Consider the following 15,479-nt stretch of genomic DNA (forward strand, 5'->3'; position numbering starts at 1 on the left):
GGTGAATGTTTAAAAAAAAGGTTGAGAGGACAGGCATAGTTTATTTTCTAAACTCTAAACTAAATGCTGCACTTTTTGCTGTAAAATCAATCCTATCAGTAGGGGATAGTATCAATAATTTGGAGCAATGAAAAGTCTATAATTTCAAGGAAAATTCAAGTAACCTTACCTTTTTAATATTTGCACCTCCTTTGCCAATGATGTTCTTGTGGAATTGTTTGAAGATGGGAACAGAAATAGAATAGCTATTCTCAACCTTTTAAGAAAGAAAGGTTAGGATCAATAAATCATGGACAAACAAATACCACTCCATTTGTATTTTATGTGATTATGACAATTCTCATAAATTATCCTTAAACAAAATCAATAAAATTCTAAAATAAATATTAGAAATCAATGGCAAAGAACTGAGAAAGAATATTAAGTAAGAACATGAGATAAATTCAGCAAAATATTATTACTGCACGTTTACTGCACATACCAGACAATGTTTAACAAAATGTTTCAATATGTTGAAAGTGTAAAATGGATGAAGTGATACAAAACTCACACAAGTTTGTCCCACTATTGCCCCTTTTTGATTTGAAATCTATAGGTTTGTTGGTATGATGTTTCAAAAAATCAATGTGATTAAAAATGTGAATGTACTTTTAAATCCTATTAGAAAAACTTGGAAATGCATCAGTATATGGATCTATCAAGCATGGGAGGGGCAAACAATATTTTTCAGGGTTGAAAAAATAGTGTGATCCCATATATAAAATAATTTTTTTATTTTATTCATGTGCCGTCTCCCTTCTGATGTAATACTAAAGATTGATCAATATTACTTTGTGCGTCAACAATTAATTATGTGCTCAAAAATTAGAATGAACCACTTCTTATGTTTGGGGAGCTGCTTCTTTCTTTCCTCTCTTTTTTCCTTTTTATTTTTGTGAAGGAATGAAGGATTATTTTTATAAATAATGTGACTGAAGAGTTTTATTTCTCCTTTCACATCAGAACTCACTAAAATGCACTTAATATCAGAATCAGGATAGTTAAAGAAATAACTCCTTGAAGTCTTCATAGTTAAAGCACACCCTAGCTACCATATAGTATGTTGTGTAGTAAATTGGCCTAGATGATTGGAATTGGGCATACTCACGGAGGATAAAACAATCAATAGCTATTAGCCCTAAGACTGAAATGTAAACTCTAGTTTCAAGTTAGGTACAATAGAAATGATAATCTTCTAAATATCAGTTATATTTTATATTCCATACTTCCTGCTTGGTTGATCAGCCTTGTTCTCAAACATACGAATAAATCTAAGACATTAATGTTATAAAAGATAGCAAAGTATCTCCAATTATTTTAAAAATATTGATTTCTTAACGTTAGCCACAGCTCTGAGGCAGTTACAGAGGGGGCAAAAAGTAAAGATCACCTACCAAATCTGCCACCATTTTCTGCATGTACTTTGTGCATTTTTCCACCTCATTCTTGGGTCCTCTAAGTTGGACAATATCACTTTTGTGTGACGGATCTGGGAAGTTGATAATAACCTGCAAGAAAGCTCAATTTTAATGTTTCAGACAACTGCATTTACTTATTCATTTGTGACACTTCAGAGACTATTTCTGAATTGTGGAATCCATATGTCACCCTATTTTTCTGTGGTTCTTGTTGCTCTGTGCTATTTATTGCTATAAATAACATCATTCAGATCTGATGGATTAAGGTTGGATGTAAAGGAAGCAGAATGAAAAAAAAACTGTAAAAAATCAGTTCAGCCTATGGGCCAAATAATAGGATGCCAGGGATGATGGTTTCTGCCACTATTAGAGAACCTTATAGAACCAAGATATGAATAACAATACAAGCATTTATCTACATACATATTTGTATATGCATGTGTGTACACAAATTTTTTTAAAAAAAATATTGTGTATAATGTATGGGTATATTTTTTTAAAAAAATGTATACCCATACATTATATACACAATAATTATATATAAATATACATGTGTATAATTTTGGTACCTCTGGAAATTTATCTCGGGTGTCCCGAATCCTTTCACCTTTCTGTCCAATGATAGTTCTATGAAATTTCTGATCAATGATCAAGTCTTTTGTGCGTTCATTTTCCTAGGGGGTAGTGAAAGTAAGAAAAATATTCTGTATGAGTAATAGTACTAGAAGAAAATACATATCGACTATTCCCAAAGTATAATTCATTTGACCTATCAATTAATCAAAGCACAGTAAACCCTTTTGCAAACTTTTAATATAACTAGACAACCCATGACCCCCTGGGTCATTGTTTCAAAGATATTTCCTTACCAGATTCCCCAATGCCTTCAACAATGGCAGAGTTTCTAATGTATTGGAAAAATTCTTTAAAAATCAGGGAGCTATTTAGAGATGTATCTGCTTTGAAAGTAGCATGTATTGTACTGTAAGCATAGTCAAACGTGAGTTGCACATAGGAAATATTTTATGAAATTCTATATTAGGTCACAAAATGCTCTATGATAATTTTTATGTCATAAAATGTTTTGTAAAATTTGACAAATTTCAATTCCATGGGAGTCATGGCCTCTGGATTTTGAATTTATTCTGTAAATTAACCCATTTGAGGTGTTTTTGGTTGGAAAAGTGTTGCCCTGTGATACACTGTTTTGCCCAGTTAAAGGTTATAGACATGAGAATTTTATTAGTATATAGGTGAAATTGTCGTTTCAATTGAGAGTTTATCTGTTTAATCATAATTAAACATATAAGGGAACTATGATTTAATGGACAATCCCTCCCCCTGAGCAGTTAAACTAAGACTTTACCATACCTTGTTTAGACAATTTACACTTTCATAACAACTTTTTATTATTCAGGTACAGAATGTATGGCTGTGATCACACAATGCACTTTTGCCTTCTGAATTTATCCACTTTTGAGTACCAATACTACAATAAATCCCAAAATAACCAAAATATTAATCCTTCCCCCAAAAACCAAATCAAAGTTAATAAAGAACAGTTAGCTTGCTATGTGAACAGAGTTGCTAGGGGTTCATCTGACCTAGTTAAGCATGCTGTATCATCATGTGTACTAAAGACTAACAAAAATCCTCAGTAATAATGAACTTTCTCTTCCTTCTCACCATACGTGATGCAAGATCCAGCAGCTCTCTCTTGGCCTCTTGAACTCCCTGAGGGTCTCCTTCTATTCTGATGAGATTGCTTTTCTCATTGTCTGGAGGGATCCGCACAGATACTTTATACTGATCCTTAATTCTGTTGACTGCAAATTAAGCAAAAGTTAATAGCACCACTTTGTATTGCAAAAATGCAACACCCAAGATTTCTGGGTTTTAGAACATGGGACGTTTAAGGGTTACTATTGTTTTAAGGCAAGATATATTCATAGAGAATAAGGCAGAAGAGTAGAATTTGAAGTTTAATGTTTAATAAACATAGAGATTTTTAAAGACTATTGAAAAACTACTGTTTAACAGAAGAAAATAACAGAGATGCAAAAGGGAAGAAAGATGTTTCTAAAATACCTTTTTCTAAAGTGTTTATTCTCTATATCAAATTATTATATTTACAAATGATTCCTTTATAAAGGACCCTCGTTACAGTTGCCAAATATATAATTAATTATCTAGGACAGTTCACTTCTACAGACCTAAATAACATTTAACTCACTATTGGCTCCACTCTTTCCAATGAGGTGTCTGTGGAATTTGTGATCTATGTTGATTTCTGCATAATCCATCCGATTAATCTGTAAAAGCAGAATTTAATCAAAATTATGGACATTGTCTCTACTCCAAAAGAAACATGGCAGCAATATCAACCTATATAGTTAAGTAATCATTATTAAATTCATATGTTCAGCTAAATTAATTCAAGCATGAGTACATACTATATCTTTTGAGCTACTTTGCTTATTCAGAACTTGTTCTCATGCAGCCCTTTTTACTCTCCATTCACTGAAAAGCTTAACAGTTACTTTTTGTCTCCAGGACTGCAGCCATAAGCACATATACCACTAGCTGAAAACCCCACTGAACACAGCGATCTTATTTTGCTACAATATTCAAAATAACATTTTTATTCTAAGACGAGTAATTGTTTTCAAGCTGTATTGATAGCTTTTAGTATTTTCCATTTGATAAACCTAGATGTTATGCCTTCTCAACTCACCAGATCCTTGACCATGATCTCAATCTGGTCTTGAGCCACATTCACATCTTCTGTGGGTCCTTCCAGTGTGATTTTATCTTCACCTTCAGTGAATTCTATATGAACCTTTTAAAAACAGACGCAATTCAGCACCAGAATGAAAGACAAATCAGTTAATAGCAAACAAATTAAACTGTTTGCTTCTCCTAATCTGCAACTAAAAACATCTAAAAGCCTCTATTGTCATTTTTAAAGATGGCGACTCAAATAGCCTCTCAAACAAAACAGTATGTAGACACAATTGAAAAATGAAATTTAAGCCACTAGCAAAAGTTAAAGCATTAAGACTCCATCTTCATACCCATGCTTTCAAAGAAGAAATGAGAAGCCATCTGGAATAGAACTTTCTTAGTCCTGATACCCTCTCTGTGGAATTCTCTCCCTAATTACGATGTAAGTATTGGCTAAGGAGTTCACACTTTTCAATGAAAACAGCTTGTTTTAACTGCCATTTTATTAACTTCAATTTGGTCTTGATTTGACTTTGTTTTTTAGAATGCCTAAGTGTTTCTATCCTTATTAAAACTGAAAGACGCAACCTACTTTCTCATTTCCAGGCTTGCTGTCAACTCTTATTTTCTACTACTTAACTTACAGATAACTTAAGTTTACGAACTCATACCTTTGGCATTTGTTGTGTGATTTTGGCCAAGTTTTGCCCCTTCTTGCCAATGATGAAACGATGAAGCCAAGAGGGGGCTGAGACAGAGGAGACTGTGAAACTGTTCGCCTATAAAATACATTGGTGGTATGAAGAAATTTATCATTCCGTAAGTAGTACATATTTACACCAACTGATACTGATATCAACAATTTCTTTCCCAATCCAATACTCTTGACTTCTGAAATTCACTCCAAACATGATGCTCCAGCCTTCATATGTAACAATAATAAAATTATCAGACAACTGGCTAGACTAGAGAAAACATTTCCTGACATTTTGCTGGCAATTGTGGCTGACCTCTTCAGAGGCAAACTAGTCTGCTACATAAACCACAGGCAACTGATCACACAATTGATTTTGATTATTATCCCATACTTTGTATAGGGCTTGGGGAAATCCTATTGCTGAGCACATTATTTGTATTCTGAACACTTATAGGTTAGAAATTATTTTTTTTATAAAAGTCTAATTAGTCAAATGTTAATCAGTTGTCCATAAAAGAAAGGCCTTGCTGAGTGCACTCTCGATACCTTGGCATAAACTTCAGTCAATGCCTGTCCAAGCTTTTCAGGTTCGCCGCGCAGTATCACAGTCTCTGAGCTGCTATCAGTGGGGGGGATTTCAACCGAGACTCCAGTTTTATCCAAGATCTCCTGCAGGGAGTTCCCTTTGGGACCGATGACATACTTGTGCTGGGACTTCTTCACCTCCACAGCAATGGTGGTAGTCTTCTTTTTCTGTGGGGAAGTATCAGCCAGGAAATGACAAGTTACTTGAAAAGGCATTGAACTAAGGGAGCTACAGATTGAAGAGCAGAGAAACTAAATTTGCCCAAATAATGCCAAAAAGGGCAGGTACCCTACAAGCCTTTGATTTATATATGCTTTATATGATAAATGAAAAACTATAGTCTACCACAGGAAGTCATGGTTTATTTGATACTGGAACTGCATTGTGTTTGCTAGAACAGCAGTTTGTGATCAATCATGTCAGAACAGGCAGACCAAAAAGTTTGAACTCTCTTTTTGCATGTACCTTAGAGAGTTTATTTTTGGTGGTTGCATTGGCCATTTTGAATGGAAGTCAAATCCTAAGCTATAGTTCATCACATCCCCCTCAGTCACTTATTTCTCCAATCCTGATGCAACAGCTAGTCTCCCTTGCACCACTATCATGATCTTTGCACTGCTATTTCTTGTGTATCAGTGTACCAAATATTGTAGCGGGGGGAAGGAAGAGTCCCATGTTCTCACTTGTAATACTAGTGTTTCAAGTTAATTAAAATGAAAGATACAGCTTTATACAGACCCAATGAAAGATTGTACCTTCTCCTCATAGATCTTTTTAACACGAGCCACTGCTTGGGCCAGCTGCTCCTTCTCTCCAGTGAAGACTATCTCAGTTCTGTTGACGCTGGGTGGTGGAATATTTATGCGCGTCCCAGTCTCCTGCATGATTTCACTCACTAGCTTGTTGAAAGGTCCAGCAATAAAAGGATGGTATACTTTCTCCAACTCAAGCCTCTCTACTGCACGTTTATCCTGGAAAATGAAATCACATTTTTATACATATATACAACACACACTACAGTACTACAAGAAAAGAATGTGAGGCTTCTGCATGTGCCTCCTACTTCTATAGATCCTCATTTTGAAACTTTATTTCACTTTATCAGAAATCTGATCTAGGAATGACTGGCAGGGGTGGGTGGGTGTTGGATGAGCAACCTTGCTAAACATGTCAGAAGTGCTAGAGAGAAATAATCTTTAAGACAAAAGGAATTAAGAACAAAAAGAAATAAAATAAAATTGAGGTGACAATGATGCAATAAAGACATATTATTTCATATAATGTGATCAAGTTTAACAATCCATATAAAACAAATATTTTGTGATTATGTAGCAACTTAGATTGAGAGCCAGTTCGGTATAATGTTAAGATGCTGGCCTACAAACCAGAAGTCTATGAGTTTTTCTCCCACCAGAGGCATAAAAGCCAGCTAGGTGACTTTAAGCCAGTCACTCTCTCTCAGCCCAGCCCCACCTCACAGGATTGTTGTGGGGAAAGTAGGAGAAAGAAGGAGTATTTATTTATGTTCACTTCAGTTATCTATAAAATAATAAAGGCCAGATAAAAACCTAATAAAGTAAATAGTCCTCGACTTACTTAGCAATGGTTTCAAGACCTCCCTGGATGTACTTATGACCTTGTTCCAAAGTTTTGACAGCTAGTCTACCCCATGGTCACATGAAGGGTCCTCGGTATCTGGCCCATATTTATGTGTGTTTGCTGCATCCCATCATCTGGTGACTGTAGTTTACAATGGTTTTTCTGAAAACCAGAATTTATTTCTGGCTTTTGGCTGAACCGGCCCATAGTGAACCATTGGTATGCTTTATGACCACAATGGCTGCTTTATCACCATGGCAGTCACTTAACAGCTGCCATAAAAATGTTCTTAAATCAGGTCGGCCGTATGGGTGACCCATTTTATAATTGTGATGGGCAGATTCATTATGGTCTTAAGTCGAGAACTACTTGCATGATACTTCATTAACAACATTGCTTGCCACATCGTGATATTTGCAGAGATTGGAATTATGGATGTGATCTTCATCACAAAAACATTGTAAATGCATGCATAAAAAAATAACTATCATTAGAAAAATCTGAGGCAAAGGAGAATTGTAACTACGATAGGAAACTGCAGCAATCATCAATATATGAAGAAGGCAAATGGCCAGATTTTCAGAATGACTTTTTATATTGTTTTCCCTCCTAAAAGAAATATTATATTACTGCTTATTTTATACTTCGTATGTAAATCATCTAAATCCCCAGTAGGCATATTGGGGGGATATGGTGGGTCAGTGGCTATGATGCTGAGCTTGTTGATCAGAAGGTCGGCAGTTCAATGGTTCGAATTCCTAGTGCCGCACAACGGAGTCAGCTCCCGTTGTCCCAGCTTCTGCCAACCTAGCAGTTCGAAAGCACATAAAAAATGCAAGTAGAAAAATAGAAACCACTTTGGTGGGAAGGTAACAGCGCTCTGTGCGCCTTCGGCATTCAGTCATGTTGGCCACATGACCATGGAGCTGGCTTTTCGGCTTAGAAATGGAGATGAGCACCGCCCCTAGAGCTGGAAACAACTAGCATGCATGTGCAGGGGAACCTTTACCTTTAGGCATATCAGAAATAATTTTAATGAATTTTAACAGAATTTGATTTTAGATAATTAAAGGATTATAAATTGCCACGAACATTAAAACAGCAATACTCTTGTGAAACACAGTATCTTCCTAAAACAGTGAAATTTGGGAAGTATTTTTCAAACAATGAACTGTTCAACATAAGTCTGGATGAACTCCAGCTTGGCCTAAGGAATGTTCCCTTATAAAAAGGATTATTTGAGCTAGTGTTTTCAGAATCACTTCAGCAATTACAGAACTAAAAATATAGTTTACCTGCTCAGCAGAAATCAAAAGGATCTCATGTCGAGCTTTCTCAATCCCTTCCTTGGTGCCAGTGATCTTGATCTGGTTGCTGGGGTCATCCGGGCGGGGTATCTGAATTTTTGTGGCAGTTTTGAGCTCAAGGTCCTGTAACTTCTCTCCATTTTTTCCGATGACAAAGCGATGATGTTCTTTGGGAATGGCAACTGTTGCTGAAGCCTTTAAAAAAAGAGCGTGCACTACAGTGAAATCACACTTTTAATTCAACAATCCAGATGCATTTCACCAACTGATTCAGTATAGAAATTTTCTTTTAACTGATAAGATAGGAGGAAATCTCTCTTTCATTATTATAGATTAGCAATGGAAAAGAGTATTTGTCAAATTTCACCACTATAAACAAACATATGGGATATAGGGTTTGCTCATATATTGCGCAGAAACAAAACTGAGACACTTCAAGGAACTGAGAGGGAAACTGCAGGTTGCATTATTTCCCCCCAGTTTAGAATAAATCAAAATCCTACTCTGCCCTCTCATGTACTGTATGTATCCAGTCACTGACTTACTCAATTGCATTCATAACATATTTCTAGCACAACATTGATGTCTGCTTGCTTGCCTACCTGCTGCCTATCTGTCTCTTATCTATTTATCTGTCTGTCTGTCTGTCCGTCCGTCCGTCCATCCATCCGTCCATCCACTTCTGTCTGTCTGCCTGCCTGCCTAGCTGTCTGTCTATTCAAAGTGATAAATATTCCAACATAAACTTTATTGCTTATTATTGTAAACAAGACAAATGAAAGTCAGACCTGTGGAGGAATAGCACTTATTTGGTTACTTCACAAGCTAACCAATGGTTTCCAGGTACAGTAGAACCTCTGATCACAAACACTTCTGACTACAACCAAATTGGGTTCTGACCAAAAAAATTTACATTTTTTCCTCACAGCTGATTTCCCCTTCTGCGCCATTTTTTGTAAGCGGCAAATTCCCAAAATTAGATTTGGGTCACGACCAAATTGGTTTGCAACCAAAGTTACGGAAAGAATTATGGTCATGACCAGAGGTTTTACTGTACAATCAAAGTGCTGGTTACTAGCTATTACCTATAATGTCTTTTATAGCTTGGGTGCCTGTTACTATTGAGACTCTTTTCTCTAAGCTGAATTTGCCCATCCAATACAGGTAATCCTTGACTTACAACAGTTTTTTTTAATGACCATTCAAAGTTACAATGGCACTGAAAAAAGTATGACCATTTTTCACACTTATGACAATTGCGGCATCCCCACAGTCACGGTTAAAATTCAGTCATTTGGCAACTGATTGATATTTATGACGGTTGAAGTATCCTGGGGTGATGTGATTACCATTTGCGACCTGACGTGACAATCACATCAATGTGGAGACAGATTCACTTAACAACCATGTTACTAACTTAACAATTGCAGTGATTCACAGAACTGTGGCAAGAAAGTTCATAAAATGGGGCAAAAGTTACTTAGCAAATGTTTCGCTTAGCAACAGAAATTTTGGGCTCAATTGTGGTAATAAGATGAGGACTATCTGTATATTTCTCTCAGGAAAACATACTGCAGAACCCAATCTTTCATGAGGCTAGGGGACTGGGAGCCTGGAAAGAGACCTTTTCCATGCTTCCGCCAGCCTTACAAAATAACTTTAGGAGTTAGGACATCTCTTCCCTCATTAATTTGCTTTTATAATTTTTCTGTCTTGTTCTTATTTATTAATTTTTATGGTCATCCATTCCAAACATATGTCTATGTGTGGCCTACAGAAAAGTAAAAATAACAAACACACACACACACACACACACACACACACAAAATAGAAGAACTGGGATAAAACCACCAATCTCATCAATGTAAGATGAAACATGAGCTCAACCACACGATCTGGACCTATTTTTGTAAAATACCTAGGATCGTATGATATAGATACCATAGAAAATATATTATAAAGATAAATAAACAGACAGGTCTACATTCAAAAACACAGGTTTAAGCAAAAATCTCTTTCCTTCTTGTACCCTTTTAAAATGAGCTATTAATACTGCTCAGGGTGGAATAATACAAGTAAGATCTTTCACTTATCAGAAAAGCTTATGGAATTAACTAAAATACTGCAAGATCTTACTAATAAAGCTAAGAACAAACCGCACACATTACTTTATAAGGCCACAAGTCCATTCATGCCAACTTTCTGTTTCCGATATTGCAAGATTTAATATCTTTGCATATGAAATTTTCATTTAACCAAAAAACTTATTTTCATGGCTCATTTCTTATCCCATCATCTCCTTCAGAAAGGGACTCTGTACAATATAATCAATATGTAAACAATGTATAAAATTAACATTAAAATCAGAATTAAGATTTAAAAGTTTTAAAATTATAAAAATAATATAAAATTTCAAAAGGTGAAAAATTCCAAGATGGGAGGTTGGCAGTTGTTAATATAGGCAGGGGATGAGGTTCTCATGGGATTAGACAGCCTCATGGTTGTCATTTGTAGGAGGAAGTTATTTACATATTCTGTGTACATTTTTTCATCTGAATTTATCTCTCACTAAGTGACTTCCAGAATTCTAAGGGAAAAAGGACAGAAGGAATTTCCTTTTTCATATCTTTCTTGGAATTTTCAACCTCTATCATGGCTACTTCCTTGTTTAATCCTTTCTAAACAACCAGAAAAAACCCTAAATACTTACAACTACCAGTATGAATAATTAAATAAGATAGTTTGGTAACACATAACAAATGTAAATGTTTCAAAGTATATTCTGCCTCAATTTTGGCAATATTTTAGGACAAAATCTCCAACAAGCAGATAATATATATTCTGTATTCTATAATGGCACCTATGATAGAAGCAATATCTTTCTCAAAGCAATACAGAGAATCTGATCCACCTTTCAGTTTCCAAGAGAAAAAGAATAATGCATATAGATAGCTCTGCCTACTGTTGAAATCTTTTTCTTTTAAATTTTGACAAAAGAAATATATTTTGCCAACTTTAACAAAAAAGACACGATTGTATTCTTTTTTTTTATCAGAGCACCCTCAAAAGATCAGCTTTTACTATAAAAAACTATACAGAATATCCTAAAAAAGCCAGCTATTCTATTCAATAACTATCACTAAATTCATGCTTTCAAAACCCATCCCTTGCTGTGGTGGCTCCTGGTAAAGTATATGGCCAGAAATAAAGCTATGGAATGAAGAAATACTTGAACTTTATTTTATGGAAAACCTGGCATTCTTTAAGCCTTCCTTTTGGGCTCTTAAGATACAGCACATATGATACCAATAAAAGAGAATATTTGTAGCTCAAGGTTGAACTGTGGAATTCTTGATGCTCTCTGAGCTTGACTGTTTTCTTCCAGATATTTCATACCACACCTGCAAATGTCTGCAAGAAAATAACTAAGGCCAGAAAGCACCAAGAAGTCTACAGCAGTGGGCCCCAACCTTTTGGGCACAGGGACTGGTTTTGTGGAAAACAATTTTTTCCATGAATCGCATGCTACCTAGATTCCGTGCATGCACAGATGAAGTTTGCTCGCTTGCATGGCCTGGTTCCTAACGGGTCACAGACAGGTACTAGTCCACAGCCTGCGGATTAGGGACCCCTGCTCTACAATACTATATGAATTGGTTCATAAAATATTGGCTCAATGGGCACCATGCCTTTAAATCTCCATTGCAAAATAACATCATAGGGAGAATCAAGTCACTCACCTGAGTCTGAAGCCGAGCTACAATTTCCTTCCGAGCCTTCATCACTGCTTCAAGCTTACCAGAGACCATTATTGATAATCCCTGATCTTTTGCAAGAGATAACTCCAGGTGAGCTCCTGTCTTCTGCATGATGTCTAAGCAGATTTTGGCTTGCTCTCCTTCCCCAAACTGGTTCATATCCTTGTACTTCCTCTCTTCTAGTGGCACATGGAATACCTGCTCATGTGAAACAAATGTTTCTTCAATTTGAAATTTCTAAAAGGACATGCTCCCTCTCGCAATTTGCAGCCAGTTCTACAACAAATATTTTTGGTATAATCTTAAACAGCAAATTCTGTTGAATTCATTTAAATTTACAGGACTGAATTTCTGGGAACAAAATGCTGCATAAATACAGGAATCTACTATTCCATCCCACCAAGAAAATACATTTACATTTACATTTTCAGTTTAAGTTATTTTATAAGGCTAGCTTTTCTATATATTTTAATACATACATTTAATAGCATAGGAGTAATGTTGTAGCATCTAATTTGAGAGAACATGTTATTTACTTAAAGGGATCAATACACAGAAGATGTTCACTGTATAATTACAGAATTCTCCAGAACTGTATAACGTTTATCTGTTGGCATATTTCAGGGAAAGGCCTTAGGCGTATTCAAACAGTTCTTCTGTTTACATTTTCTCTCCCACAATGAGATAGGTGACTAAAAGCATCCTGAAGGATGTTTTTCTAAATGCCTGAACAGGGTTTGATACTGAAGGGGAGAAAACGTTCTTTGTACTGACCTGAGTGATAACAGAAGCCTTGATTGGTCGGATTTTACTCCAGGCACCAGCAGGTTCCTGGGCTGGCTCCAAACAAGCTTTCTCAGGGAGAGGGGGGAAGGCATCTTTGTATGTTGGAGGATCATTCTCTTCTTCAGCATTTAAAGCTGTAACTACAGTGGCAAAAGCAAGGAAACAAAGAATGATTTTATAGACAATGGTCAACAGACTATACTATTTTTCTGCAACCAACTGACTTTTAACATATGATATTCTTAATTTGTTAGTTAAAAATATAGATTTTATTATTGAGTATTATTGAGAAACACCAAATTGAAATCAAGCTGTTTTCTTTTTACTAATCCATCAATGATAATTTCTGTCTATCAGGAGATAAGGAAAACATGTTTTACAGATAACTAGACTTTATCCCATCAAGAGAAATCTATACCTATAACTAACACTTATTGTGGGCTGACAGTATCTTAATATGCAGGTTATAAATAATGACCAAATCAATTTCCTATAATACCAAAACTGCCATACATGAGAATTAATTCCAAACACTCAGTGGTTCTATAGTAGACCTCAGATTGTTACTAAACAAAAGGATCAGAAGATTAACATTTTTTCTTGTTTGAGTTGTTGATATTTTATATTCCCATTTTTGTATTGATCTGTTCTACGCCAACCACAGATTTATCTGATATTTAATTACAAATGTACACAAACTGAGATTCCATGGATTCTTATATTCAGTGTTATTTTATTTACACAGTCCTTTATTTAATGCTATACAGTTGGAATGCCACTTTTAATTTCTTTTTATTCTCTGGATAAAGAACTGATGTTATTGTACTAAAGAACAATTAAATATAATAATAAAAAATCAGACACATTTTATCCTATGTAATGCCTTTCTGAACTCAGTGCTATGGGTACTGTGAATGGCAATTTGAAAATGCTCGAATATAATTTTGGCAAATAACTTCCTCAAAATGAGGGTCTCTATCCATTAATCTTGCCTCAAGCTATACTGTCAAAAGAAACCTTCCCCAGCTTGGTCTTTCCAGCTGACATTGGTCGTACTAGCAGGATAGCAGATAGTGGGATCTATAGTCTAATATCTGGAGACTATTAAATTGGAAAAGACTGGTCTAAAAGATATAAAATAGTATATATTGTAAAATTACAAGCTGCTCAATGACGCATTTGATATTGAGATGGGCAGCATATAAATTCAATATAAAGAGAAAATGAATGAAGATTATAATGCACAGGTGTTTCTAAAAATAGCTTGGCAAAATTGAAAAAAAAATGCTATCTATAGATTATCTAATTTATGCTCCAAGAGCTTCTTAACCCTTATATTATTATTAATCTAAATATGGATGGTCTCTGCAGAATCAAAGAACAAAAAAACTTTTCCATCCTCCTGCAAGTAACAAAGCAATTAAATAGCAGCAAGATAATATTTCTGTGCAGCTGTTATCACATGGGATTTTGTAATAACCTTGTTTTGCTTTTTTACCTTTCACTTGCTGCTGAGCAAGGCCACTGCGATGTTCAGCAAAACTTTCCTGGGTCAAAACTGCCACGGAGCTCATGGTTGATTTCCCACTCACACACAATCCGGGTATGCCACTGATGGTAGGAAAAAAGAGAAACTGTCATGATAACTCCCAGTATAGTGACATTAAAAAAGGAAAGAAACAGAAAATAGGAAAATACATTATAACGGAGGAATAATGTTAGCCACTTCTTTTGAAGATGTACAATTGACCTTGGTTGAGGAAACAAAGGAGGTCTTCAATCACAACATAATTTATCAATATTGTAATACCTTTCCTAGATTATTTAGTAAAAGATTGATACAATGAAAACAGTTTATTTTTAAATTGGTCTTATTTTTACAACATCGTAGCATTATTTTTCTGTTAGTAACAGACATGAAATGCTATCATTTTTTTCTTCCTACTGGGTTCAAATTCCAAAACACAGAGCTGCAATATCATCTGCAATTGTTTTTACATTAACAAATATTGGATTTTTAGCTTTACAAAATATTTCACATTCAGATAAATATCCAAAGATAATTTAAATCAGTACCTCTTTGGAATGTCTACTGTAATTAGTACCTTCTTACCCTGGCATTTTTCATATTTATGTATTTCCAGAATTCTCAGTGATAAAATTGACCTTGTAATTCTGGGAACAAAAATCCACACATCTAGAGAGTGATCAAGATAGGAATGGCTATAGAAAAATATTATTGATCCAATTATACAATATATTACATTATACAAACAGACTCTGTATGGTGGATTGCCCAATTTTTCTGATTTATTTTGAGAGAATATCATAGCATTATTTCTGGACATGAACTGTACCCATTGAAACTGCCAGACCCAAGAAAATAAATTAGCTAGAGAATGAATTCTGGAAGCAGGGCATAAGAATGGAGTTTGACCACAAACTTCCCTTCTACTGTATAATAAAAAAAACTGTGCATGTACATATGTGAATAAGTTCGTATGAAGCCTGGAAGGATACCATATTTTCCAGCGTATAAGACGACTGGGTGTATAAGACGACCCC

At 35.2% G+C, this 15,479-nt stretch overlaps 1 protein-coding gene across 1 annotated transcript in view; it reads right to left on the minus strand.

Annotated features, from left to right (window-relative positions):
• The window catches only part of HDLBP (high density lipoprotein binding protein), a 33,824-nt gene extending 19,318 nt beyond the window's left edge, over positions 1 to 14,506 (minus strand). Inside the window, exons 1-13 of the mRNA XM_087872117.1 lie at positions 14,413 to 14,506; positions 12,903 to 13,054; positions 12,111 to 12,326; positions 8,359 to 8,565; positions 6,220 to 6,435; positions 5,425 to 5,631; positions 4,853 to 4,960; positions 4,192 to 4,296; positions 3,691 to 3,769; positions 3,144 to 3,283; positions 2,027 to 2,131; positions 1,434 to 1,547; positions 170 to 256 (exon numbers count right to left, since the gene is read on the minus strand). Coding sequence (XP_087728243.1) covers positions 170 to 256; positions 1,434 to 1,547; positions 2,027 to 2,131; positions 3,144 to 3,283; positions 3,691 to 3,769; positions 4,192 to 4,296; positions 4,853 to 4,960; positions 5,425 to 5,631; positions 6,220 to 6,435; positions 8,359 to 8,565; positions 12,111 to 12,326; positions 12,903 to 13,054; positions 14,413 to 14,488 — 1,812 coding nt within the window. The 5' untranslated portion in view covers positions 14,489 to 14,506. The remainder of the gene's footprint in view (positions 1 to 169; positions 257 to 1,433; positions 1,548 to 2,026; positions 2,132 to 3,143; positions 3,284 to 3,690; positions 3,770 to 4,191; positions 4,297 to 4,852; positions 4,961 to 5,424; positions 5,632 to 6,219; positions 6,436 to 8,358; positions 8,566 to 12,110; positions 12,327 to 12,902; positions 13,055 to 14,412) is intronic.
• Positions 14,507 to 15,479: the final 973 nt, after the last annotated feature.

Source organism: Pantherophis guttatus, chromosome 6, assembly GCF_059756535.1.
Source record: "Pantherophis guttatus breed Tessera chromosome 6, ASM5975653v1, whole genome shotgun sequence".
Lineage (NCBI taxonomy): Eukaryota > Metazoa > Chordata > Lepidosauria > Squamata > Colubridae > Pantherophis > Pantherophis guttatus.